We start from the raw sequence: 26,722 nt of genomic DNA, 5'->3' as shown, positions 1-26,722 counted from the left end.
AACACAGTGGTCGCGTGTGTCAGATTTGTCAGCATCACCACGTCGAAACAAGGGATGGGCCCCTGTGCCGTGCTTCAATCAGTGGGGATGGGTGACTGTGATTGAAGTGGCGCGCTTCTTTTCTGTGTTTGACGTTTGGCTTCTCCCATGGCTGGCTGTCGCAAGCGTGGAGTATCGCCGGGGGCATCGCAGCAACCAGGAAATCATCTTGTTGATCTTTGACGACGATGCCGTTGTTTGGCTGCGCAGGTGGGATGAGCAGGAGAAGGGATGAAGATGGGAGGCCACCCTATGGAAATGAAGCGGGGAAACGGAAACAGCAAACCAAAGCACATTTCTTAAGAAAGGGACGCCCAAATGTGTCTACCTTTTTTGAAGAACGGATTTCCCTTGAAGCTGAATTCGGTCTGCGCTTTGATAAACGATGATAAGGCACACACACAAACACAGGCGGCTCCCCCTTCCATTGCACTGGAGCAGTGGAGAAGAGAACGAACGGGGGGGGGGGGCGCTTTTGGAAGGACGCTGCCGTGTTTTGGTGAACCGTAACACAGTAACGTACCGCCAGCCGCCGCAAACCACCGCTTCTTTCCATTGATTGTTTCTTTTGCGTTGCAGCACAAAACGATTTAGTTCAAAGAAAAATATTGTTCATCACAGTTTTGAGCGTTTGCTTGGAATTTTAATATTTTTCCCCATTTTCTTTTTTCTCTCTCAGACCTTTTCTATGATCTTGCCAAACGACAAATGCCAACGGTGGTGGTGGTTTGTGTGTGACCTTTTTGTCGTCCCGCGGTTTGCCCCGATGGCGAGGACGGAAATCATGTCAGAGCAAACATGGGAAACGAAACAATTCAAATATGTTGCAACGATTTAAAAGCACACGACAGAAAACACATCAATCTTTTTCGGCACACGATCGCACCCCCCCCCCTCCCCCTCCGCGACACCATACTTCCAGCGTTCTCGCCCACTTCCCACCACGATCAGCACGTGCAGCGGGAGTAGAACCCCGCCACCCATTCCCGCAGTTTGCAGCACTGTTTGGTGGGTGCAATTTTTCAACTGTACACATTACGGCTGTCGCCGTGTGTGATATGTTTACACAATAGTGAGATGAAAAATCGTGCCCCAATCGCCACATATCAACGTTCTTCGCTGCGGCGGCCCTAAAAATAACACACAACACGCTAATTATAAAATGCCCACAGAGTGACGCTAGCTATTAATACGCTCGCTTCTCAAATCCACGCAACGACACACACATACAAACACACACATACAAAGACCCACAGCAATGCATACGCAACGTGACCGGTAATTCGCATGCAACGGATGCAAACGGCGTCATTGCGTGCCGTCTTAGAAATCCTGCCAACACACCAGCAGCCCTTTAGGCCGAACTATTCCCTCCCCCCAGCCCCTGCGGCCTTCCTTCCTACTTTCTTCACTCGGCGGTGGAGTAGATCAGGTCGAATGAATGGGTGGTCGATGAGGCCACTTCTCTAAATTACTCAACACAGTGCGCGCAAATGACGTCATAAGAGGGGGGAGGGGGGGGGTGGAGTTTACTGCGCTCGGCTTGCACTAAAACCGACCAGCACCAGGGTGCACGACCGGCGGGTTGGGGAAATTGAGGCGAAACAGCCGGCGGTTGAGTACTTTCTTTTCGGTACTTTAGAATTTAGGTTGCTGCGGCAACGGCAGATTGCACTACGAGCGTCATGTGTGCTCACGTGCTCGCTGCGTACGAGGGAAAAAGAGCGCAATTGGTTCAATCGGAGAACGGCGCAGCAGGCCGTGAGATTCCTGAGTGTGCCAGGAAACGAACTCGAAATGCCACTAAAATATTGATCATAATTGCAATTTCAATATTTACCCAACCCGGGCCCTCTCTTGAACGAATTGAGTGGCGAATGGCGGTGATGGTGGGTGGTGGGTGGTGTTGGTGGTGGTGCTACACCTACCCATTACAAATTGAGATATTACAAGCTCGCGCGCGCGCGAGATTAACCGTTTATTCGTGCCCATTCTGGCCACTTGCATAATGGGCCAGCGCGCACAGTTCGACAGTTTCGGTTGATCGTCCAACAAACATTCCACCGGCAGACCGGGTGGTGCAAAATGGCAAACAGTTCGTTGGGGTGGCAGCTTCCGGGTACTACTACCAACGCGCTCCACTCGGGTGCACCGCGGGCAAAAGAGCACAGCAGAATCGAATTAAAGTGGCCGGTTGGAAGGTGGAACACGAAAATAGATGTGTCGGTATGTGCACTTTTATCACTTAAGTAACAAATTCCATTCCATTCCGGGAAGCTAATTAGAGAAGATCAAACAGCATTTTCTAAACACAGCTTTAATGGCGGGGAAATTATACATCAACGTTAAAGGACGAACGGGAGGGGGTTTTTTCTCAAGCGGGTCAATGTCGCTCAACACTTACCTGATAGCTAATCAGCAGCGGTGTATCGGGTCCATTAATGACGGTGATGTTTTCATCCTCCTCATTGCCCGCGGTTTGGCTCAGCGCGATAATGCTCGAGCTTTCGTCCTCCAGCGAGCTTAACAGCGGCTCACTCTGTCCCGAAACGTCACCTGGGAAAGGAAAACGCACAGCCTACTGTTGTAATACGGACATGCCGGACATGATTATAACATTAGTTGTGGGTTGTTTTGGTTTGGTTCGCCGCCATATTGTTCAATAGTGAGTGTTTGCAACAAGAACCCCTCTAGGGTACCTGCCATTGTGGTGGTGTTTCCCCCCCCGCTTTTAATGTCTGTTTTGTTGCTGTTTAGTGTCGGAGCAAACAGGCATGGATTGGGTTTTTGTGCTTTGCACAAAGCAATTCAACAGCTATCGGAGAGTAATTGTACTTGTGTAAACCGAGCAAGCTACGCGTCGCTGTGCATCCCTGCAACGGAGGAAATGCAAACAGAAACCAAGCGAAACGGCGGGTTGGTGGAACCGGCGCGCACGGGGGTGTGTTGTTCTCGCTCCCTTCCGGCATCCGGATACATTCTTGCATCACCCATTCCGTTCCGTTCCACTGCTGGCGGGCAAAATATTTGTAAACATTATTTGGCAACTGGCAACAACAGCAACAACAACAACCAACGCGAGAAGCACACTGTGGCCGGTCCCGGGGTCGGCCTAGCGATAAACATCTATGAAACGTTCTCATAAATTCTGATGACGACTGAAGGTGGGAAACTGTGGCGTGTGAGGTGGCGGCACGTACACTGTGGTCTTATTTTTATGTTTTTTTCCCCGGTATTTGCGACGTTGAATTCCGACGGTTTTTTGGAAGTGATTTGAAAAACACTCCCCTGCTCCCCTGGCAAGGCACGAGCGAAAAGGAAGCACCAAGCACGGGTCTTTGTTTCGTCAAAGTCAAAGTTATTTACAGTTAATAATCTCTCCCTTCATGCCATTCTAGGAATGCGAATACTACGCTCTTCGCAAATGAAAAATAATACATTCTGGACATTCCGCTGAAATTGTGTTGTTTTGCCGAAAGTATGTGCAATACGAGCTGGCAATCAATCAATCATCCTGGAAGTGCTACTGCGTTCACCACCAATGCGCGGGAAAAATGGAAATTGAATTGAAATTTAATGTGATTGAGACCTGCGCGAGCATAAATTGCGCTTAGGTACGGTTGAATACTCTCCTAATGGATACTTGTAGTTGATTACGCTGCTCTTAGGAACAATCCCCTACAAATTGATGTTGGTCACGGATGCAGCATAAATTGCCCTAGCGAATCACCTGACTGAGAAGGAAGGAAAACAAAAACGGGAAAACGAAAAAAGGGGGGGGATGGTATCGATCTTATCATTCCTACCCAGATCCAGCGAATCGTTCGTTTCCGTATCAGTTGTCGTCGTGACGTTGGTGACGTGCGTCGATGCGGAATCGGTCGAGGTGTTGATGGTGGCTTCGGACGTCGTGGATGACCCCATCACGACCACCTTCGGCACGGTGGACGAGCTGGCGGCCGCTGCTGCGACGGCCGTTGCCGTGGTTGCCGCTGTGGCCGCCATTTTGGCCGCCTTGCTGGCGCGAGCCGTTTTGAAGTAGAGCCTCCGCAGGGCCGACGTCGGGGTGGAATGGTTGCCGTGCGTTGTTGTATCGGGCTCGGGATTGTCGCGGGACACGCTCGCCCGTCCATGCCCCGGACTGGTCGGGCGAGCGTTAGAGGAGGAGGAGGACGACGAGGAAGCCGACATCGTAGCGGAGGACAGCGCCATCGAGGGGCTGGCAACAGCGTCAATGACGGTGGTCGGGGACGCCGACGACGATGACGGGGAGGTGGTGGAGGAACGGGGCGTGGCAGAAGCGACGATGTACGTGGCCGCCAGGGGACCGCAGTGGACGCTTTCGATCGGCTGCTGCGGCTGGGAAACCGACACTGTCATGGCATCGGGGGGCACTGTGAAGTAGAAGAGTGAAAATGAAAGGTAGGTCAGTGTTTTATTGCTCAAACCCGGAACGGGGGAACGGGGAAAGCATTTAGTGTTAATCGTTAATCTGACACATTTCAACTCCATCCATCCATCCATTCTAGGCTAACTTTGCACCGTACGTGAGAGTGATCGGCGCCGTTGCCAGCTGTTACACTATTGAACCTTTACCGAGAGACGTCAATCGATGCCGAGAAGTGCAGCGTGTTCAATGAAAGGTGTTTAAAAGCGATTCCAAACTACCGATTAGAGGGCCGAAACTTTCCACAGACTAGCAACACACGTACTGAAAGGCATCCCGCCGAACCACGCCACCACCACCTGCGAGTAGCACCTCGAAATAGCAAGCATTTTGACGAAATTCATCCACTTTCAATGGAAACGGGGAAAGTTATTACAAAGTTTGATTTTCATCTGTAAAAAGTTACTACGACGGCATGGTGATGGTGCTGGTGGTGGGCTCTGTGGTGATTGCTTGTTTGCAGAAGATGAGGAACATTGACGTTACCGCAACAAATCCGTTCTCGGGGCTGTAGTAGCACAAAAGACTAACATTGTGGCAAGTTGTTACAAAGGGGGTGGGGGGTGCTTTTCCCGGGCCAATGTTTGAACACTTTTGTTTTCTTACATTATTTCGTTTCGTTCGTGCCCGTGTGCTTGCTACTTTGCGCTCCTTCGTGTGCATTCACCTAGAACCTCTCAAGCAACAATCAATCTTAAGTGCGGGGATACGAACGAACTTACAAGAAGTACACATTCTGCCCCGGACAAAGTTCGTTTCCCTTGAGGGTGGTGAAAAAAAGATCTGTTAGTAACCAGAAAAAAACCCCTGGTCCCATGCCGTCGCGTGGCCTTCCGCTTCATTGGCAAGTAACTTACCTTTATTTTTCCGGGGCGTTGAAGGAGGTGGCGCCGGTATGGGGGGCGGAGATCGGCAGTTATCTCGCTCGCGTCGACATCGGAAGGGAGAGGAGGATCGTTCAACACTTTCAATCTGTAAAGAAGGCGGAAAAATGGGCCAATAAGCAAATTATGGATCAATGCGCAGCACACCTCACACTGAAGCACCCACCCGCCTCAGTGTGCCAGCAAATCGAATCAACTCATTATGAATACATTATGGTACTGCTCCCAAGCATATGGGGTGAAATGGATCGTTCATATCGATAGCAGACAGTTGGTGGCCATTCTAGCAGGTGAGCTTGCGGCACCTAACAATGCTATGCCGCGGATAAGTTTCCATCCACGGCACGGCTACCGGCACGGACAGTACCCCGGACAGTAACAGCTTATATCTTACACGGACACGACTAGGCACAGCAAAAGGGAAGAAATTTAATTTATTGTAAGTGCTCGCTACCCCAAAACGACAGCGACTGATGGGCGGAGAGAGATGGGCGGAGGGAGCTCAAGACGACGAACACAACACAAGTAGTTCGCAGATGCTATCAATGACACACTGATAACTTGCCCTGTCGTATTGCATTTCCGTTGAAGTCGAATCTGCTTTGCTTCTCTACTCCTACTTGTACAATGTACCACCTCTTATCTTATCGTCGACTATCGTTCCATCAACGCGCTTCAGCGTACAGTGATTCCCGACAATGTGGTACACCATGTGGAAGCTTTTGGTACTTTTTCACCCCTTTACTGTAGTTTTGTAGTAATTACTAGAAAGAAAATATTATTTTGAAATTCTTTACGAACATTCTAAAATATTTGCAAAATTATCCTCCATCCTAATATGGTTTCTGGTAACGCATAAAGACAACCTTATACTGCTGTCACCGACTGTACAAACGTTCCAGCAGCTCGGAGCAGTTGATTCAATTGATAGTTTCGTGCTTCCCCGGATCTTTCCCGGGCACACGGGTGTCAGTGCATTCGTAGCTTACTGACCGCTTCAAAGGCAGAACAGAAATTCAAGCTCTCTCTCTCTCCTTCTTCGACCCATTTCCGGCACACGGCACACCACTTGCAGGGGATAGTTGCAAACGCCCAGATCAATAAAAATGCCAGCTCACAGTGCAGGTGTCAATGGTGGTGGGGCTGGTGGCCAATGTCGATCGGGGCGATTTTTCCTGTTAAATAAATCGTTTTCTTCAATTACCGCTGCCAACAAAGCTGCCGTGCTGATTTCGATTGTGTTATTGTTGCTACAATTTAACACCCCAACGGTCGAAGGTAAGACTCTTTCCCGAACCCCGGTCCAGCTGAGACGTATAGTTTTTACATTACATTTTAACAAAAAACGTTACAAACATTTCGTGTCGAAATTAGCGTTGCGCTGTTACGCCTGTGGTTTAACGCAAACTTCCGGCGACGTGCGCTGCGTATCGGAGCCACAAAGTGTGGAGGGCCAGAGTGTCGTGACCTGCTCCAGGAAGTATTGTACCATCACGCGGCAGGAGTTAGTGGTAAGCCATTATTTGTTCACCATTAATTTAACATAGACTATTAAGGGCGTAGATTCGGGCAGACCGGGTCCCGTACCCTGTGCCGCCGTGTACGTGTCAAGTGATTATGATCCTGCATTGAATCGCTCTGAAGTGCTGTTCAGTTTCATATCATATCATCCTTCATCTATCCATTTATAGTGACGTGTTATTGATTGGTTCAAGTGTTACAGCAATATGTACTACACACACACAGACACACACCTCCTATTAACCTTCGCACTTAGTTGCGTTATGCTTTGGTGCGTGTGCTGTGCCTTCCAACTCTGATCAAGCATCGTTTACTGTATGACAGCTTTAAGACATATGCACACCTCACATGTACTCTCTACCTCTCTCTCTCTCTCTCTCTCTCTCTCTCTCACTCTCTTTCTTTTCTCACAGGATCCTCCCGGCAAGCTGGTTACTTTCCTGCGAGGATGCGAAGAGAACCCATTGGTAGGTATCGCACACACTACTTTTGACGGGCCGAACCGACGGTTTATTTACACTACTACCGCGTCTTCTAATTGGGTGTCGAATTTCACGTCTTATCTCACCCGTATCACAGTATCTCGACGAAGTCATCGAAGATCCCACCTTCATCACCTACTACCGGTCGTGCACGACCGATCTGTGCAACGATGGTGACGCGCTCGGATCCTCCGGTTCCGCCCTGACCGGGCTCAACGAGGGTGCATCAGATAATCTGCTCGTGCCCGGATTGCCGAGCAGTGGCGGCTCTGGGCCGGCACCGGCAGCGACATCTCCATTACTGGTGATCATTAAAATCACATCACTGTCGCTATCGGTGGCACGCATCGTCGCGTAGAGCGCTTCCTCGACGGCTTCCTTACTCTTCTCTTCCTGCACGGAGAAAAGGGCAACTGCGCCGGCCTGGGGATATATTAATGAGATGATGATGATGATGACGATGGCGATGGGTGGAGGTGATGGATAAAAGTTCAATATTCATAATCCATTCGCCTTTCGGGCCCACGTGCGTGGGGCATTCGTCGATGAAAACGAACGACCAAAGTTTATTTACTTTATGTGGAAGTTATTAAATAAATAATGTTCTTCCTTAATGGAGGAAAAGGTTTCCGTGTGTCGCAGTCGTGTGGCCCCGTTTTACAGCATTCGTAAGTGTGCGTACGCTTTAGGATCCTTTCGCTAGGGTCCTTTTACTTAATCGCTTCAGGCCGGTGCCGGTGTTGTAAGCCGAAAGGTAGTGCGTTTCCGTAGGATTTAAGCGTACCTTTTTTATGGGCTCTATCTAGGCGTATGGTTTTGCGGAATTGAGATCATGCATGGGGACACAATGGTGATGTTGTTGTTGCCCCTAATTTTACTAATTCCGTGTAGAGCCGAAAGGGACATATAAGTTCTACCATCTTATCTAAAGCCCCAAAGAATATGTGTACCATAACGCGCACCCAACGCGCATCCGAGCTCATCTAATACCCAAATCCTGAACAAAGCACAGGTTAAGGTTAAAGAAAGACTTGCCCGCCTTGTTAAATCCTTTGATAATGAGCTTTTCTTTACCTAAACGCACAAATATGCCGCACGAAAAAGTTTCCTTTCTTGTGCTCGGCCTATAATATTACGGGAATTAAACAACGCGATGGCTGTTGGTGTGTAATAATGGTTCTATTAATAAGATGACGCTTTCAATAAATAACCGAACGCTCCATCGATTAAAAGCTACGAATGTGTGCACCGCTTTCTAAATTCCCAACTTTGCAAAGTAGAACGTGCTCCAAACCGCATTTCCAGCGGTATAAATAGGAAAGTGAAAATGAACCTTCTCGCCCCCCGTATTCCAGTTCCTATTTTTAGGGCCCTGGGCACACCAAATCTTATTTCGGTACAATCAGTCACCTATTTGTAAGAGCGTGAGAGCAAACGGAAAGGAAAGTACGATGGAGGGAAGCACTGTTGAAGAACTGGCTGGCTGGCTGGCTGGCTGGCTGGCTGGTCGAGGGTGATGGATAGGGATAGAGATAACCGCCGCGCTCCGAGCGGTATCACACTGTCAAAGAAAGCCACAAGGCACGCTGCTCTCCATTATCTACAAGCGTTTGGTAGGCTTTTCCGAGGGCGTCTATCTATCTTTCACATGAACACAATCAATCTACAGGGGTAAAAAAGAACCCCCCGGATCACCGTCAGCAAGGAGCACACAATTGGAACTAACTTGCAGGGGGTGGTAAATGAACGCCGCAACGACCGGAGCAAGAAGAAGAACACCGTTCGACAACACCGCAACACACAACACAAGACACAAGATGTGCGTTGTGTGCCGTAGTGTTCAACAAACCGTTAAGAAGTCGTTAAGGGCAAAGCGACAGTCGAACTTTGGGAGCTGGGTGTTGAGGGCTATTTAACAGGCGCCTAGGGATCGCCTGGGAATTGGTTAAAAGGAAGACAAATTTCGTCGTGGCAGGCACCAACCAACCAGCCAACCGAACCGTCCTAGAAAGTGGCAAGGCAAACGAGCTGTTGCCACGCACACAACACGAACAACCCCCCTATTGTGGGTAACCGCCCCCGCCCCGAGCGAACGGGAGACAGGGATCGGTGTCCGATTTCTACGATCCAGCGCAAAGTGGCAGGGCCGAATTACTGTCGCTTACTGTCACGTATTTTACGGGAGGTGCGTGTCGCCGGTCGGCTTCTCGGGGTTCCCAACCAACGGGCGAGAGGTTAATTATTTGCGGCCAAACTTCACGAGCAGCTTTAATGCTGCTACACGAAAAGCGTCCATTAGTCGCGGAAAATCAGTTCCCTCGCGAATCGCGTTAAGCGAAAGGTAAAACGGTGGCTTGATTTGGCTAAAAAGAAAAGAAAATCCTATTAATCCACCATATTGAATATACGCTATCACGTTGAATCGGATAAGAATTTAATGTTATAGAGCAGACAGCAGAGAAACCGCATACGATCGATTTCGATGATTTGACAAATTTTCCATTTTTCCCAATCTAATTGCGGAACGAAAAAGGGTTTTGCTGCGTTCCCTTTCTATCCGTCCAACTGCGTATCCTTTTCTAGATGGGTCGGGAATGAACCACACCGTAGAAGTTGCCTCCTTTGCCCCGTGTACAATGCATGACTTTGCTCACTGTTCTTGGAGGAAGGATAGAATTTGCCGTTGCCATATGTTACTTGGGATAGCGGTTGGTCACCTAGCTCGAATTCGATTTCCTCTGCACCACACAGGCACACACATCATAGCAACCGGGTTCAGTAGTTGTTTTGGGTTTCCTATGCAAGCAGAGCTACGACTCCGAAAGCGTCGAAATCCAATTTCCTATCGTGACTTCCACAATGGTAGATAAGCGTTCACTGACACACCTGACTCCATCGAGCGATTGAGAAATATTCATACAATCAAACGAATTCAGCCCGTTTTTGAAACGAATACAATCAACTACATGTTTTGTGGATGACGCTTGTGTTTAATGCTGTACGCTTGCTAGTCTACAAACGCAACTGGGTAAAAACAACAGAAACCCATCAACACGTTTTCCTTCCACACTTACCACAAAAGAGTTAATTCGTTTGAAGCGTCACGCGTCCAAACACCATTGCCATTGTTCTCGGGGCAGCTGGGACCTTTCACCACACTATGTAACGAAGGGTCCCTACCATATCAAGTAGGATAAATAATGAAACAAGGACTTTTGCAGCATCAATCCTTCTCAGCTTATTTGAGGATGAAATCATTTCCTTTTGTTCGATCTAATGAGCTTATGCTGCAAGCCACACCCCGGACTCACATCGCTTCAACCCATCGGGCCCGGCACCCTCTTGTGGTGGGCACCACTACAGATCCCTATTTTCCGCTCCATCAAATTATTCTTACACCTCCGCCGGCTACCATACACTGTCTCCTGGGGGTGGTATGTTTTTTCCACACTTATTTTCGCTCTCTCTCTCTCTCTCTCTGTCTCTATTTGTGTCTCTCTCTATCTCTGTACATTTTTAGCTTGCTACGGGACGGGGGTTTTGGTTCGTATCAGGAAGTCATCCAAGTAGGCAGACAGGCAAGCAGGCAACAGCAACACGCTGTGCTCGCTTGTTCCGGTGGTTAATCCTTAAACGGATGAATTCTCTTATCGTCCAATGTGTCATTTATATTCCCACCGTTGGGCAAAATGTTTCGACACGTTCGGTGTACACCACCGGTCGTCGGGATCCACTCCAATCCGACCGACCGACATTCGGTGTCGGTGTTCGTGCATGATTCGATTCGTGCCAATGACAGACCCAAGCAACGCAGTACGGCATAGAACAGCGGCAAACAGTGAGTGTTGCTCTGGTCGGGGAGAGGCGCGCACGACGGGCGCCTCCTACGGAACGGGACGATGTTAAGCTCTCCCGATGACTTGCTGGTTGCCGCGTGAAGAAAGGATCATTTTCTCTCCGAAAGGTTGTGGTCGATTGGGTTCCAGTGTTTTCTCGGCCCGTTCACCATTTTCCCACGGCACACGGCAAAGCACCGTGACCCCAATCCGGCCCGTAGAATGGATATGGCAATGTGTTGCGAGCGATGCGCCCGTTTTGGGGCTACGGGGAAAATTTATGAAGGTGTAATTTAGCAGGTGCACCAGAACCAATTCTAGGCTATCGCTTTCAACCCGCCCACGTGGCACACACACACATCGCTGTGGCGCAGTTTCCGTTCGCGCCGGGAACTGTTTAACTCCCGCCAGGAGAATAATGAAGATGATGATGGGGATCACGATGATGATGCGAAAGTAGATAAGGTGTGATTAATTCACACCGGAACCCCAAACAACGCAAACGAGCCGGTGTCCGTCCGCTATAGCTACCCTGGGGTCCAGTTCAGTCCAGTCCAGTCCAGTGGAAGTGGTTCCGAAAACTGGCACAACACAACCGACCGACCAGACAGCTTCAGTTCGATGGCGTGGGTCCGAATACCAATCAAACTGAGCACATGTTTGCTTGAAAGCCATTGAAGCGGACACCGTTGAAGGATCAAGGAAGAAACCCCTTTCGAGACAGAGAGTCGACCGTTTAACGTGTTCAACAAAGTGCCTATTTGTCGCTTCTTCCTTGCTTCACAAGCAACACTAATTTTTCGCCCCACATACAGTGTGTAATTAGAACGTGCTTGAGGCGGTGGTTACGGGCTCTAAACATGCGAAATAGTTTGTGTGTCGACAGCTTTTCGCTCCCAGGAGGCAAACACTACACATGCTCCGAAAGCGGGAAACTACAAAGCAGGAATCGCTCAATCCCGCTCGAGCCGCGGGCGCAATACCCGACGAGGAAGGTAAATCATACACATTCCACTTAATTTATTCCCTCGGGCAAGGAATTGTGGTCTTCGCACAACTTATGCACAGCCAGCATAGCACCAGCAACAGCAAGGGCACAAGCAAGGGTAGGGATGGCAATTATGGTAATCGCGAGTAAACCGTTTTGCTGTTTACTTGAGCGCACGTGCCATACACAAAACCGGCAGAAAGTCGGTTTGGTTCCCCCATCGCGCGGGTGGTTCGCCATCCGTGTTATGTGAGGTTCCCAATCCCAATCAGTGTGACCCTTGTAATCGCTAATATTATAAGCGTCAGCTAATTTCTTGCAAAAATCATCACCGTTCCTTATAAAAACCATTCACGCCTCCCGCCGGTGGGGGGTCCAAAACGGTGACAGGGTGGTGCTGTTGACTTGTTCCACCATAATGGACCGTTCGCTTGTTGACTCAATTTACCATTGCCACGCAATTTGATGTGTTTTTTCCCCTCCATTTCTATTCAATTAGATTCCAAGTAGTCTTCATCTATCTGCCAAAAAAAGGAACTCCACGATTTCATCTCTTAAAGTGTCCAGTCCTCTTCCTCTTTCGGCCTTCGCTTCGCTCGCATTCCTTGCATTGACTCCATCGCGTTCCAAAATTCATCAAATCCCTGTCACGGATAGAGATTTAGGTATCATTAATTATTCATAAGTGTTTTTTAAATTCCTCTCCTTCCTCTCCTTTTTTGACCTGTGCCACATCTTTTCAAAAGGACGTCGCTCTCGGATGTTTCATGTACTATGCCCCGTCAGGGCCAGAATCAATACAGGTCGTGCTGTTGTTGCACAGCCGTGCCAGGCCAAAGACCAAAGACACCGACTTTTAGACGTAACTTGTTGAAAGTTCCGCATTTGGTGAGACATTTTACAGGAGTGTCTCACAATAATGCCATTAGTAAAAAGGCGAGATCAAGCTGGGTTCAAGTGCGCTTCTGTCAGGGAAACAGAACCAAACAGCCTATCAAACGCATTTCTCCGTGGAAACTGGAGCGACAATGAGAAGCACAGCCCAGAGGTTCTTTCTTCTACGGCCGTCCCTTCCGCTTGCATTAAAAACGGTCCCACAGTTTATTTATTGATTTGGTTATTTACAGCGACAGACTCTAGCTACCTACCTGCTCCTGCTGACACATTACATTTTGCGTACCGTCATCGAACTTCGGTGAGTGCTGAAGGAACCAACGGTTGGCACAGGGAGTATGCGTGTGTGTGTGTGTGAGGATGAGAAGGGAACGGATGCTGGTGTTCTTCGGATCTTTCGAAACGGGCAGACTCTTGCCTAGTTAAAAATACATTAATTTTCATCTACCGTGCAATTTACGGCGGACGACAAGGACACTTTTACCCGTACCGGGAATTCGTTGTATCGCCTTTTTTGTCTAAGCACAACCGTTCACAAGCTCCCTCGTCTTTCACCTAGCCGTTCTGGCGGTTGAGCGGTTCGTTCTTTTAAGATCGTTTATAAAAATCGATTCCATCGTTCGTTACTTAGGCAGTGACGGGGCTTAGTTGGATACTGCTGGCTGCTGCTGGCTAAAAGGCAAAGAAACGATTTATGAATTCATATCAATTTCTCATTTTCGCATCGTTTCTTTAATTCTCTTCCGAGCGCGCCACAATACCTACCCCGCCAAAACTGGGTAGGCAGACTGAACCGGGTTTCTCTCTGGGTGACTCCAAATGGCCTTTCGAGTGAACGAACCAATTTCCACGCACTCAACGATCCCACTGCATCGTTGTCGTCCTGTTTGTCGTTAAGCTTTCCAGGGCGTTGAAAAATCTCGAACATTTTCACCCGAATGGTTCTCACTGTGATGAAAAATAATCTGGGCTGCTTTAATGGTTGGCATAGCAAACGGCACAGCCCCGTTATTCGCCCTACTTCTCTTTACCTCTCGCTCGCACTCGGGCGGTCCTTTATCGGATCAATTAGAAACAGCCGATTGATTTCATCAGACTCACTCGGGCATAATTTACTTCCCAGGGATCGCACCTAATATGGAACACAGCACATAGGGCTACAGTTTCCAGCTTTACTGATATCGCCGGAAGATTCACAGCATACCGACAAAAGCTGTGCCGGGCATCAACCCCACCATGCAGGTTTTACCGACCTTTGAAAATGTCGAAGTTTCTCATTCGTGACGATACAATTTGGAATGGAAAATCTGCTAAACAATGCGAAGGAATTTTAGCCCAGTTTTCATATTGGGCCAATCTCTATAAAGCTTGTCCAACGGTTATCAACTTTCTTCAAGCGGTTATGCAACGGAAACCACACATGGATATTTGAATATCAGCATTAATGCTGCATACTAACTTGCTGTCTTATTGGTATGATTTATCAATTAAACACAATTTTTCCACACATTTTCTTCGCTTCCTAACGTTCCTTCTAATGCAGGTATCGAGCAAAAGGAGCAAAGGATGAGCCACATTTGAACGAGCTTGACCCCGCACTTTCCCAACATGGGGCGATTGCACTACCAAGCGGCACGTGCAAAGTGGCTGTTCGCTCACACACTTCAACTGAACAGATTTGAGACTGAACGCGACTATAATTCCCATATCTACACACTTTAGCCACCAAACTAGTTAAATTAACATAATAATTATAAGAAAACAGGCAAAAACAACATTGAATGGTAAGCAGAGCTTCAGTTGTTGAGTGTGAGTGAAAGAGATAGAACGAGCGGAGAGGGGAGCCCAATTGTTTACTTTTTTGACAGTTCTTCGCTGCCGGTGCAAATCATCTCCTCGGCAGCTTGCGAGTATCTAGTTGGCCATGAAGTGTAGCACAGTTGGAGAAGGAACGGGCCGATGAGCTTATTCTTTTCCTGGCATTTGGACAGCAAGGTAGCTAAAAAAGGTTGCTAGACCTTTGTTAGTGGAAATTTTCGTAAAGTGTAGATAGTGCAGCTTAAAAGTACGTGTAGAAACAGTAAAGTGCTTCATTTGCATTAAGCAAACGTCGATTCTCAAATGTGGCGCGCAACGCGACAAGAAGAAATGTCCGACTCGAACAGTAGGGGGCAAGTGAACGGGGACGGTCCGGAACCACGGTCTAAGGTAAGGTGTGGCAAAATGTTCTAAGTATCCTTCGCTCTCTCTCTCTCGTAATGTAAGTTATGCAAACAGCTGTTTGTTTGTTAATAAATGTTCTGTGTGGTTTTAGTTAAATTTGGCAGCAAAGCCTTTCATGTTGCCGTCGCGTCGCACGAATGCGGCCCCATCCAGCTCGCAGGGCGACAGCAATGGCAGCAGTAACAGTAGTAGCAAAATTCAAGACATTGCCTACATTGGCCCAACCCATCTTCCCGTTAACACGCGCGTGTGGAACTCGATTTCGTCCTTCTCGCTAGAAGACATTGCCCGAACGGTGCCTCCTGCCCGACCTGCACAAAGCCAGATCATAAATGTATTCCCTAGCAATGGTCCACCAGCAACAGCAAGCTGCTTAAAATCTCCGTTTCAAAACCCGGCTTCCCAGACCTCCCAGTTTCCTTTCGGACCAATTTTGCTGGACAATGGAGTTATACAGCTGCGCTTGCGGGATTCGATTACGTAAGTTTCGTATGCAGCAAGATTAGGCGGCAAGGGAAGATACCGATTTTAACGCACCACATATTTTATACAGAGTGGACATGACCGTGGAAGGCTCAGTGAAGGTTGTCAACGGCAACCATAACATAGCAATAGCTGTTTCCAGTGATACGATGGCTACTGCGATGCACCATCCAAATGGGATCGTGTTTCAAAACGGCCCACGGGTCGATATTGCAGCGGTTGACGCAAGACGCAAATATCCCTACATGTAAGTAGAAACTGCTGTTTTGCAAAAAAAAAAACCTTGTTTCGCATTGTACAGCGTACGGTTTCACTTTGCATGTACGAAATGAATGGTAGCCGGTTTGCAAAAATGTGGCAAAAAGGAATCAGCCTAACCAGTGCGAGATGTGCGCTGATTTATCTCGTCGATGCGGCCGGTACGCGCACAACGTCTGATATGATTAGCATGGATATGGAAGCGGATTATGTGAACCAAGTTTTTTTCAAGTAAGCAAAACCCACAAACTTCCTCGACTGTTATCCTTCGGAGGGATTGTTCAGCTAACTGTTTTTCCCCGTTCATATCGTTGCAGTGGTGTAGTGCCTGCTGCACACAACTACGTCGACCAGTGGCAAATCATCAGGAGCTCGAGCTACCAGCTGGGACAGGAGGGTAGCCTCCTGTTTCAGGTAAATGGCTTCCGTATCACGCAGGGCGGTGATGGGTTGGTAAAAATATCTCGCTCCAACAACCGCTGCTCGATCCGTACCAGCCCTACCAACGGTTGCGCGACTGTCACAACAAACGCCATCCACTGCACAGCTTCACTGGGAACGTCCTCGCACCTGTTTGTTCGGTAGGATTCGGTGTTGTGTTCTGTTCTTCATTCCGTTGCTCAAACAACACGGCAGCATCCCTAATACCGATCTTTTACCGTTTATGTCTACTTCACAGACGTGAAGAGCGTCGGATGCATTTTGACGGGGCTACGTTCATCGTGCGCAATGCTGGCCATTCCGCTGGTTTTGATGAGCTTGATCGATTGCGTGTCTATTGAAGTGGAAGCGAAAGCACCTTCCGCCAGCCTTTAGAAGGCCATTATCTTCAAAGGCCGATGGCCGGGTGGGAGGATGTTTTTAGTATGCATTGTATCTCGTGCCAGCCCTGCACATGCATCCTTCCAGGTGATCAGCAAATTGAATTCCGTTATTCGATTGAATTAGTCTGTTTAAAAATTCCCCATCAATTATTTATGCGTTAACAGTCGTTAGAAGTGTACGTGTATGGTCAGCAGAGCAGTATTTCTATTATTTCCAATAAATCTAAATTTCCTCTCAATTGCATAACAATGTTGTAAAGGCCCGCAAATACTTACATGGTCGGAACTGGAAGGGTTAGGGAGTGGGCCCGATCTGCGAAGACGGGCTAGGGCACTCCTGAGACCTTCCGTACTGCTATGTTTGACCCCCCGTTCAAAAATATAACAACCGCACAGGAACAGCTTGAAAGTCTAGTCACACTTTTCACGTTGCCACACTGCTGGTACTGCTGGATATCGCTCGTCGCTCGTTTGATGCAGCTTTCCTTTCCAGCGGGAGGAGTACGGTTAACCAGTGCCAATCTCCGGCGCGCTCCGACTCCGTACCAAGCTTTGCAGCACACTCATTGACACTGCTGCACACAATTAGCTACCACTTTGCGCTCTATTTATAAATATTGCTTTTGATTGCACTTGCTTCGTGAACCAAACGATGCATCAGACTGCAGCGAACAGAATAATCTTGCACTCACATTGCATCTGCTTGTAAGCAAACGGTAATTGCACTTCACTCCCATACACCACTGCATGCTGCAAAACAATGAATCGAAACGCAAAACCTACTACACTGTCGTGTGCTGCAAAACAAAGGTTGTAGATGTGTAGTTTAAGGACCAACATAAGCACTACCGCACATCACCGGAAGCACATCAGCACACAGAACGGAAGCACACGGTGGGTTAATCCTCGCGTATGAGATCACAATTAAGAGAACACAAGTTTATGGGGGAAAATCGATAACTTCACGGTATCGTGCTTGTGTGCCCTACCGAAAGCATTTGCTATTGATAGCACTGATCGAACGAGATGATGTTGAGTGATGGCTCGAATAGCTTGCCAGATGTAGAATGTTTCACTGTAGTTATGGTGCGCGATGTAAGCAATAGTGAAGGGAACTATCCGAATGGAAAACGAACTGCACTACCTCCAAAGTCATGAGAATGTTAAACTTACAACGTTACCCCAACTACAGCGGCTAGTTGCTGTGTGTATGCCGATTGAGTTTAAATTACTGTTTGAGGGTCATACAATTGATGCTATAAAGTTCGTTGTGGTAAAACCCGCGATAAGTGAAAAAGTAGAGCAATGGTGGATAAACATGGGCACGAGAAAGAAAGCGTTCCGTCCGTTCAGCGAAGGACAGCATACTCATCCACGACGTAAAGAATTCTCGAACCACTAGGGGGCTGCAACGGAGGTACGTTCCATTAAAAGACCTGACCTACTGAAAGTGTGTTTAGATTCCACGGCACCGGCGCCATGTGCATGTACGATGAACGTTGTGTCCTTGCTCGGTGGTATGAGCCCTGTTACTACAGAGCGCGCTACAGGAAGCGAAAAAAAATGATTAATGATTTTTCAAACACCTTGTCCTAAATACACGTCAAGTGCTGTGTGCAATCTGTAAGCGAAGGGCTGGCAGCGTTTCTGCCCCATACATTGTATTACCGTACTAGATTATGAGATATTACAAACGTTTCCGTTTGTCATTTCTCTACTCGTATCGTACGGGCTTACCATAAAACGTTAAAAATCTGTTAAATCCATTTGAAAAGACGTATCAAAGGCAGAAATTTGCTTCGAGTCCTGCAACAGTATCAGCCCACAGTTGCTGTACCATATATGGATGGAAGGACACGTTGTGCACAGCTTCTGCATCTTGTGCACAACCATTAATCAAACTATTAACGCAGAAATGCTTTTAAGGTACAGTCAGAAAAGGCAGAAAAATAATCATGCTGACTAATCATGTACCATGCAAGTCAACATACCCAATTCTAAGTGATCTTTTTTTCTTGTCTTTCTTTTAGGGGGGAGAGAAAAAGAAAGGCGAAATAGCGGCAGAAAGGTCCACAACAACCCCACGAAGCTTAAAATTGCAAGCAACATAATGCTTAACATAAATCTTAAAGCGGAAGCGGGCGGTACATCGTACAATGAATCACATTTCCATAGCCGTTTTTTCCCATTTCTGAAAGTCTAATCGTTTCCTGCCCCTGCCCCAGGTCGAGAGCAAGGGTACAAGAAAGAGGTTTAAAGAAATTCGCCATAATTTATGCCCCTGAGCACTTCTTCGATTCATGTAAAACAACGGAACATTACGTTGTCGCGGCGTTTCCGTTTCGTAGCAGCTTTGGCCGGGGAAAAGTTTCGGTAAATTCTACACCGGTCGGGTACAACCGTTTGCCGTTTGATATCCGACACAACGTCGGGGTTTTCCGCCAGCATCGCCCGCGCGCCCAGTGCGTCTCACATTTCCATTAAATAGACGCGGCAGTTAAAACCCCGACCTGCAAGTGTTGCGACCTATAGCGCAGACACAGTAATTGTGCCAAGAGCCAATTACAGGAATCTGTGAGCGTTTCCACTGCTCTGTGTTGTCTGCTCGGGTAAACCTCTGCGCACTATTGCGCCCGTCGCCAAGGAGACACGGGGCGGTTCGGTGCTCGTGTCGTAAATTTCAATTACACAACTCTTGCCCCCCTCCACCACCCTGCAAGACCGAAGCAAGTACTTTTCCAGCAAAAGTTTCGTCCTTTGCCACCCCCCCCCCTCAGATGCCCCCCCCCCTTTTTGATCCTGCCGAAAGAGGATGCGGTCACTCGTCCGCTTTTTGAACCCTCTTCAAAAGCGTATCGGAGAATTTCAACCCTCTTCTGGCCTCCGCTCCCCGCGCCTGCACTGCCGCACGGACAGAGGACATTTTATGCGCTGATTTTACAGTGATTTTAGCTAGAAAACCTTTCACTGGTGGCACTTGGCGTCCTGCTAGAATTCGTTCTGTGGCGGGCGGCGGCACACCTTTTGGTGCCGGCTTGGGCTCGGAAAATATTTAAATCTAAAAAGGTAAAAGGTCATTCGGGGTGGAATTCGTTACGCTTCCTTCCGCTCACTGGCACACTAAAATAGGATTTGTGGCGTGTTATTTCACTTTTCTTTGCACTTTGATTAAGTTGGAAGAAGCAAAACAAACCAACAACTACTGCTGCTGCTGCTGCTACTCTGTTTGCCCACCGCTGCTTTCTGCCAACGCACAGTTCAGCAGTAGCACAGCACGCAAACAAAAAGTGCTCGGCGAATGGTGTTTCGTTTTACTTTCCCTGCTAGCGATTGCATGTTTATGATGTACTGAGATGCCGGACCCTGGGTATCATGGGATGATAAAGTTTTCATTCTTATCCGCCTCTGCATTCATGGGCAGCAGTAGCAGCAGCAGTAGAAGAATATTCTGAGAACCACCTTCCTGTTGGGTTTTGGAAAAAAAACTGGTCCCCATTAATGGCAATCTCCAATCTCGATGGCCCTCGTCAATAGACAAACAAAACCTCCCACCATCACCCCCCCCCTCCCCTTTAATAGTCACCCCTATTGACAGATCTGTCGCACTCAGACATTTCACTTAGCAGAGAGAGAGAAGTAGAAAGAGCGGTAAACTTGACCGCATGCCCCTATAATACGGGTAAAACTTTAGTTGCTGCTGGTTCCTCCCCTTTCCACACATGTGCCTTGCTCGAGTCGGTGAGGAACTGTCCAAAAGTTGCAATCCTCTTCACCAGTGTCACCAGCATTTGCCAACAAAAGGGATATCGTTAGTCTTGGGGGATCGTTTGTATCATACTCCTGAGGGATAAGCTGAAGGAGTAACTTTCATTTTCTATTGAGTTAAAGTTTATTTTTTCATGGTTTGTTAATGCTGGTGAAGTGTTTTCTTAGAAGAATCCTCCATGTTTTTTTTATGTTCCTCGACGGACTGAGACGGTCAAGAAATCAATTCGATTTGCGTTGAAAAACCCTAAAATTAATAGGAATAATATCATACTCTTAATCATCAACACAATTTATGCGTTGTTTTTATAACGTTTGCTTTTTTTCTAGTTGCTCTATGCTTCTATCAACCTAATTCACCATTCCATCCAGAGGAAGTCCATCAAAACTCACTCACAGCTTAAAAAGTGTGTTGCGAGCCAGTCTGCCAGGTCATAATTGAAATTTGATGACGATTGCTTCAGCGTTTTTAAGCTTCATGTTGAGCGCCATCGTTGGGGCACAACCCGCCGACCGCCAGTACCGCCAGAGGCACTGAACGACTGTCTCAGCACCAGCCGGCACGGCGGTACAATATGGCCAAGCGTACAAGGTTCGTCTTCAGGATCCGGAAATTAAAATCCACCCTTGGCGTTCTGCTTCTCTGCTCTGCTTTTCGTTCGCTTACTTGGCGGCCCGTTGGAAAAACAAGAAGCGTGGTATGAAATTCGGACACACGGATATACATCACCATCACAGACCGAGGCCGAGACTAGCCAGAGGCACAGCACAGAGGATGGAGCTGTGAGTGGAAAACACCGCGCGACACAATTTCATAACGCGCGAGATACGCGAAGGCTTCTCCTGCTGTTGTTGCTGCTGCTACTGGACGGGGGCATGTGTGTGTGTGTGTTGGACCATGCGGCCTGAGATGGTTCACACTACCAGGCAGACCCAATAATCAATACACACTGGCATAAACTCGACAACGGTGCTGAATGACGACGTCGTCGTTGTCGTTGTCGTCGTCATCGTCATGACCATTCTCCAGTAGGTCGTAGATGCTACCGAAGTTGGCAGTCGGTTCTCCCTGCAATCCACCTATCATGTTCTCCCTACCGCAGTGCTTTACATTATTGAATACTTTATAACTGCGCGCCGTCTGTATGAGGTCAGTGTGCGGATTCAGCGCTCGTGGTCCCATTTTCACAATTCCAATGCCTAGCTTCAAGAAACCCGTTCCTCAAGCAGCAGCTGGTGCAGTTTAGGGCCCTCGTTGTCGATGGGCACACAGGTGGTGCAATGACGCCGGAAGTCGGCGCGAATCCAGCGCCCCCCTCCCCGTTTTGCTAATCAGCATGTTATTATCTATCGCCAGTTGAATTTCTCGCAACGCAACACTTTTATCATCTGGCAGGCCCCAGCTGTTGTTGAGACGCGAGTGGACGAAAGAACACAACATTATCGATTGTTCCTCACAAACACACACACACACACGCGGTCCACGGAAAACCTGTCCATACGATAGAAACGAAGAGGACGGATTCTTACTAATCCCGATTCTTTGAACGACGACATCTCGACGCGCCAGCCAAAAACCACCGAACGGAACGGAGAGCGTACGTAAAGTCAACTTCCCCACAATCCTGGAAACGGGCTGCCGAGCAATAAAGGAAAACTTTTTGAATTCCATTTCACGTTCCCTTCACTCCGGTAAACGAAAGGGGGCTCGGGCATTCCTTGGCCGCGACGTTGCTTTCGGTTTTCGACCTTTGCAAGACCCTACTGTACTGGTGCGTTGCAGATTTCCCAAACGCTTTTCACAACACACACACCACTCACACACACACCGCACTTTTCAAAACATATTTCCCTTCAATTGTTCGGTGCGTTCCGTTCATCTTACGATACATTCCCCCCTCATCGTCGTCATAATACCACGTGAAAGTTGTGAATATCCTCCGAAACACAAAGCGACACACACAAACACATAAATATGTAGACAAAGATGAATAAAAAAAACGAAGGAAGTTTCCCTCAACCTTTATCGTCGAGCGCGGCACACTGGGCAGGTACTGAGCACCCACGGCGACGTTCCGTTGTAGATTGAGCTTTTTCGTCCTCGGCTCGGCACTTTTATTCGCCGTTCGCCGTAACGTGTTCGGCTTCGGCCGGAAATTCCGAGATGCAGCAACTTTCGATGCGGGTTCGACTTCCTGCCCCGAGAGAGGGAGAGAGAAAGTGAGCGGCCTAAAAACAATAAAACCAATCTCCCCGTGGAAAGCTCCCCGTAAAACATAAGGAAAACCGAAACATAGCGAAATGCTGAGAAGAGTATGGCGTGCGAGTATACTCACACGTGTGAGCGTAAAACCATATGCTCGGAGAGATGGAAAAGCACACCACGTGAGGACCAAAATCGCTCTCTGTTTACGTGTGGCGATGGCCGGATGGTAGCAACTGAGCATTAGAACGGAGCAGGCCATGCTCCTGTTCCGCTCACCGTGCCGCAGCAGCAGCAGCAGCACACACGCAGCAGCAAACGCGACCACTCAGCGGAGATTAAAATCATAAACAATTTTTAAGCTAGCGCAAACGCGTCCGTCTCCCATCACTCCCCCCCCCACCCCCTTTTCCACGCCATTCGTGACCGATTGGGACTCGTAAATCAAAAAACGCAACGCAGAACAATGGGAAGTAATTTATCCGATTGCCAAATGCCACAAATGCGTGCAAGAGGAAAGTTGGGGATAGAGGGTAGGGTGACGGGCGGCCCATATAATTCCCTGGCCATGCAGATTTTTGATAATCGAGCTCGCGCGTACGCTTATCACCCGTCCAGGGTTCGTCCGCCCACCAACAGCGGGCTGCGGGAAATATTACGGAACAACCTATCTTATCAGCCAGATTGCCGAATTGAACGCAGGGGGACACACACAACACATTGTGATAAGCCCGTCACAACAACAACGACGGGACGGGGTCGAACTCGTCACACGCACGCTAAGTAGTGAAGGGTTTCTGTATTGCTTATGGTTTTTTGGTGTGTATGTCTGTCCCCCCCCCGAAGATAACACGGGGGACACGATTGAGCGAACGAGATCGGGGACGGAATACTCCGATGCATCAGTAACATTTAATCTTTCCGTCCGTCCGTCCGTGTTGAGTGTGTGGAGACGCCCCAAACAGAAGCATGTGAGTACGGGAAACGATTTCTGTTTTGGGGCCAAATTTTAATGCTATTTCACTTGCAGGAAGCTTCTGTCGTACATTTTCACGCTCGAGCTGCTGTGGTGCGTTCTGGGCCCTGGCATCGGGATAGGAGTCTACTTTCTGACCTACTGGAACTGGAACACGCTGCCCAGTGGGGTTAATCTGGCGGACGAGGTAACTATCAAGTAAAGTTGTTTGTTTTACGACTATGTTTACGACCGTTTTTTTCTTTACTTCCATTTCCAGAACACAACCACCGATGGACGTTTCGTGGCGGAACGGGCCCTGTACGATCTGGGCGCCCTAACGAGCCGTGGGCCACGTGTGGCGGGCAGTGAAACCAACGAACGATTTGCGGTCGATTGGCTGTACGGAGCGATCGAAACCGTTGCCCGTCAAGCACTTCCGGAGTATGAAGTTACGTACGAGGTGCAGCGGGTCAGTGGCAGTTACTTCCTCGACTATGACGACTATCCCATCACCAGCTACTACCGCAACGTGCAGAACCTGGTAGTGTCGATCAAGCGGCGGGATTCGTTCAGCGGCAAGTATCTGCTGCTGAATGCGCACTTCGACAGTGCCGTGACTAGTCCGGGCGCCGGTGACGACGGTACGATGGTGGTCGTCATGCTGGAACTGATGCGCCAGCTGACACAGCACGCGCGATCGCCCCTGCAGCATGGCCTACTGTTTCTGTTCAACGGTTGCGAGGAGAACACCATGCAGGGTGCGCATGGGTTCGTGCGGGCCCATCCGCTAGCCCAGTCGGTGGCCGCATTCATTAATCTGGATGTGGCCGCTAATGCTGGTCGGGAGATTATGTTCCAATCCGGACCGAACTACCCCTTCCTGATGGCGTACTATCGCGACTACGTACAACGACCCTACGCAAACACGCTCGGGGAGGAAGTGTTCCAGATGGGGCTAGTGCCGTCCTTTACCGATTACGAAACGCTCTCGAAACAGGGCGGCTGGCCCGGATTGGACTTTGCGTTGTCGTCGTACGGATACCTCTATCATACGGCGCTGGACGCACGGGAAACCATATCCGCCGGTACGCTGCAGCACATCGGAGACAATCTGCTCGGGCTTGTACGGGCGCTCGGCAGTGCCGACGAGCTCGGCAACATCCAGGAGCATCGCGAAGGAACGGCCGTGTTTTTCGACTTTATGCATCTGTTCCTTGTGTACTACACCGAAACGACGGCAATGATTGTGAACATCGTGCTGGGCGTACTCTCGCTGGCACTGATCGTCGGTACGCTGTTCATGATCATGCGCAAGGATGGTGCCGTCGGTAGTAACATCCTGTTCGAAGCCGGCATGACACTAATCGTACAGACGCTCTCGATCGTGCTCGGCGCTGGACTGTCCGTGCTGGTGGCCGTCATTTTCGATGCCTGCGGCCGTTCGATGAGCTGGTTCTCGTCGACCTGGCTGCTGTTCGGGCTGTACTTTGTGCCGTGCATCGGTGGTCTCACGCTGGGACCATTTTTGTACGTTCATTTTCGTAAAATCGTGAGTTGTTGTAAGCCGGATGCAGCGGTGTGTAGAATCAGTGCCTGATCAGTCTCTTGTTCTTTTTGTCTCTTGTGCTCCTGCAGCCGTTCCTGCACGATCAAGGCCGGGTAATACTGTTCCTGCACGCGCAGCACTGCATCTACGCCGTCCTACTGATAACGCTCTCGATCGGTGGCATTCGATCCGCGTTTGTGCTGCTCTTTCCGATCATTTTTTACTGCTCCACCACGATCGTTAACATGATCATACAGTTTCGGCTACGAGTGTGGATCTACGTGCATCTGGTCGGTCAGCTGGTGCCGGTGATTTACTTTTGCTCCCTAGCAGTTACACTGTTTGCCGTGTTCGTCCCAATGACCGGTCGCAGTGACAATCGCTCCAATCCGGACCTGCAAATGGCGCTGTTTGCCTCTCTTGTGACACTGCTGCTGGTCGGTTTGCTGACGCCGTTTATAGTGCTGTTCCGTCGGAAGGTGTACGTGTTTTGTACCATACTGTTACTGTTTCTAGTGACGGCGATTGTGGCGGCCACTCCAGAAGGTTTCCCATTCCGGGAGCGTACCTCGCCGCAAAGATATTACATATTTGTAAGTATTTTTGGGAAGGAAGTGTATTTTGACCTCAATTGACAATTTTTTTTCTCACTTGTAGCATCATCAGCGAAACTTTTACTGGCCAAACGGAACACTGCGTGATTCGGGTGCAATCTACTACCTTCATCCACAGGATCGTCACACTCCGGAACTGTTACAATCGGAGGTTCCCGAATGGTCGGCGGCTCAGCTGCTCGGGGACGAATGCGAAAAGGAACTCTACTGCGGTATACCCTTCTACATCAATCGATATCACCGGCAGAGCGGCTCAAGCTACTGGCTGCCGGCAATGGAACCACCGATCTTCCCCGAACGGGTCAGTTTCGAATTCGTTTCTCGTGAGGTACCCGCCCCAGGAAGGGTGCGTATGTACTTTCGGGTACAAGGGCCAAGCCACATGAGCTTGTACGTGTCACCGCTGGCCGGTCGGTCGCTTGTCGGGTGGAGTTTCAGTGAACGCATCCCACCCAGCGGAAAGCGCTGGAATGGACAGGATGTGTACTTTGTGAACTTTTTCTCCGGATCGATGGAGTTAACTCCGTTCACATTCTACATTGAGATTGAGCACGCAGCAGCAGGTACGGCGCAATCGAGTGATTCCCATTTCTATCTCTCGGTGGTCGCCCAGTACATGCATCACGACAGCGTGTACCGTGCGCGAGAGTTCCAAACACTGCTGGATAAGATGCCCAAGTATGCGCACACCGTCGCCTATCCAGGGTATTTGGAAAGTTGGATATTCTAGGAAATAAAACACAACAACCTATTACAT

General features: G+C 48.9%; 4 protein-coding genes and 1 long non-coding RNA gene across 7 annotated transcripts in view; 4 read left to right on the top strand and 1 right to left on the bottom strand.

Moving 5' to 3' along the window:
• Positions 1–5,451, bottom strand: part of LOC120897114 (nuclear pore complex protein DDB_G0274915) — a 32,307-nt gene extending 26,856 nt beyond the window's left edge. For all 3 annotated transcript variants that reach the window (XM_040301732.1, XM_040301733.1, XM_040301734.1), the window contains exons 1-3: positions 5,344–5,451; positions 3,846–4,433; positions 2,444–2,595 (exon numbers count right to left, since the gene is read on the bottom strand). In XM_040301732.1, coding sequence (XP_040157666.1) covers positions 2,444–2,595; positions 3,846–4,419 — 726 coding nt within the window. In that variant the 5' untranslated portion in view covers positions 4,420–4,433; positions 5,344–5,451. The remainder of the gene's footprint in view (positions 1–2,443; positions 2,596–3,845; positions 4,434–5,343) is intronic.
• LOC120897119 lies at positions 2,826–5,349 on the top strand. Its single transcript, XR_005738498.1, has 3 exons — positions 2,826–3,373; positions 3,438–4,461; positions 4,569–5,349. It is a non-coding gene; the product is annotated as an uncharacterized LOC120897119 (long non-coding RNA).
• An 868-nt stretch (positions 5,452–6,319) lies between the features above and the next one.
• On the top strand, positions 6,320–8,038 carry LOC120897117. Its single transcript, XM_040301740.1, has 4 exons — positions 6,320–6,648; positions 6,745–6,881; positions 7,305–7,358; positions 7,471–8,038. Exons 1-4 carry the CDS (start codon positions 6,477–6,479, stop codon positions 7,729–7,731), a joined length of 624 nt encoding a protein of 207 aa, XP_040157674.1. The 5' UTR covers positions 6,320–6,476; the 3' UTR covers positions 7,732–8,038.
• Positions 8,039–15,038: 7,000 nt separating this feature from the next.
• LOC120897116 lies at positions 15,039–17,118 on the top strand. The gene is made up of 6 exons (XM_040301739.1): positions 15,039–15,299; positions 15,406–15,794; positions 15,868–16,044; positions 16,137–16,286; positions 16,373–16,636; positions 16,735–17,118. Exons 1-6 carry the CDS (start codon positions 15,213–15,215, stop codon positions 16,835–16,837), a joined length of 1,170 nt encoding a protein of 389 aa, XP_040157673.1. The 5' UTR covers positions 15,039–15,212; the 3' UTR covers positions 16,838–17,118.
• Positions 17,119–23,739: 6,621 nt separating this feature from the next.
• On the top strand, positions 23,740–26,721 carry LOC120897150 (endoplasmic reticulum metallopeptidase 1-like). Its single transcript, XM_040301807.1, has 5 exons — positions 23,740–23,818; positions 23,878–24,010; positions 24,083–25,354; positions 25,441–25,944; positions 26,009–26,721. Coding segments are annotated over exons 1-5 (2,598 nt in total). The 5' UTR covers positions 23,740–23,816; the 3' UTR covers positions 26,696–26,721.
• The last annotated feature ends 1 nt before the right edge of the window (position 26,722 follows it).

This window comes from Anopheles arabiensis, chromosome 2 (genome assembly GCF_016920715.1).
Source record: "Anopheles arabiensis isolate DONGOLA chromosome 2, AaraD3, whole genome shotgun sequence".
NCBI classification, from domain to species: Eukaryota; Metazoa; Arthropoda; class Insecta; order Diptera; family Culicidae; genus Anopheles; species Anopheles arabiensis.
Note: the sequence above shows the minus strand (reverse complement) of the source record. Positions and strands in the feature narration are given on the sequence as shown.

Coding starts and splice junctions, on each gene's coding strand:
- LOC120897117 (XM_040301740.1), top strand. CDS start 6,477: ATGCCAGCTCACAGTGCAGGTGTCAATGGTGGTGGGGCTGGTGGCCAA. Junction 6,649..6,744: donor TAACACCCCAACGGTCGAAG/GTAAGACTCTTT, acceptor TGTCGAAATTAG/CGTTGCGCTGTTACGCCTGT. Junction 6,882..7,304: donor TCACGCGGCAGGAGTTAGTG/GTAAGCCATTAT, acceptor CTTTTCTCACAG/GATCCTCCCGGCAAGCTGGT.
- LOC120897116 (XM_040301739.1), top strand. CDS start 15,213: ATGTGGCGCGCAACGCGACAAGAAGAAATGTCCGACTCGAACAGTAGG. Junction 15,300..15,405: donor GTCCGGAACCACGGTCTAAG/GTAAGGTGTGGC, acceptor GTGTGGTTTTAG/TTAAATTTGGCAGCAAAGCC. Junction 16,045..16,136: donor AGACGCAAATATCCCTACAT/GTAAGTAGAAAC, acceptor AATGAATGGTAG/CCGGTTTGCAAAAATGTGGC.
- LOC120897150 (XM_040301807.1), top strand. Junction 25,355..25,440: donor ACGTTCATTTTCGTAAAATC/GTGAGTTGTTGT, acceptor GTGCTCCTGCAG/CCGTTCCTGCACGATCAAGG. Junction 25,945..26,008: donor CGCAAAGATATTACATATTT/GTAAGTATTTTT, acceptor TCTCACTTGTAG/CATCATCAGCGAAACTTTTA.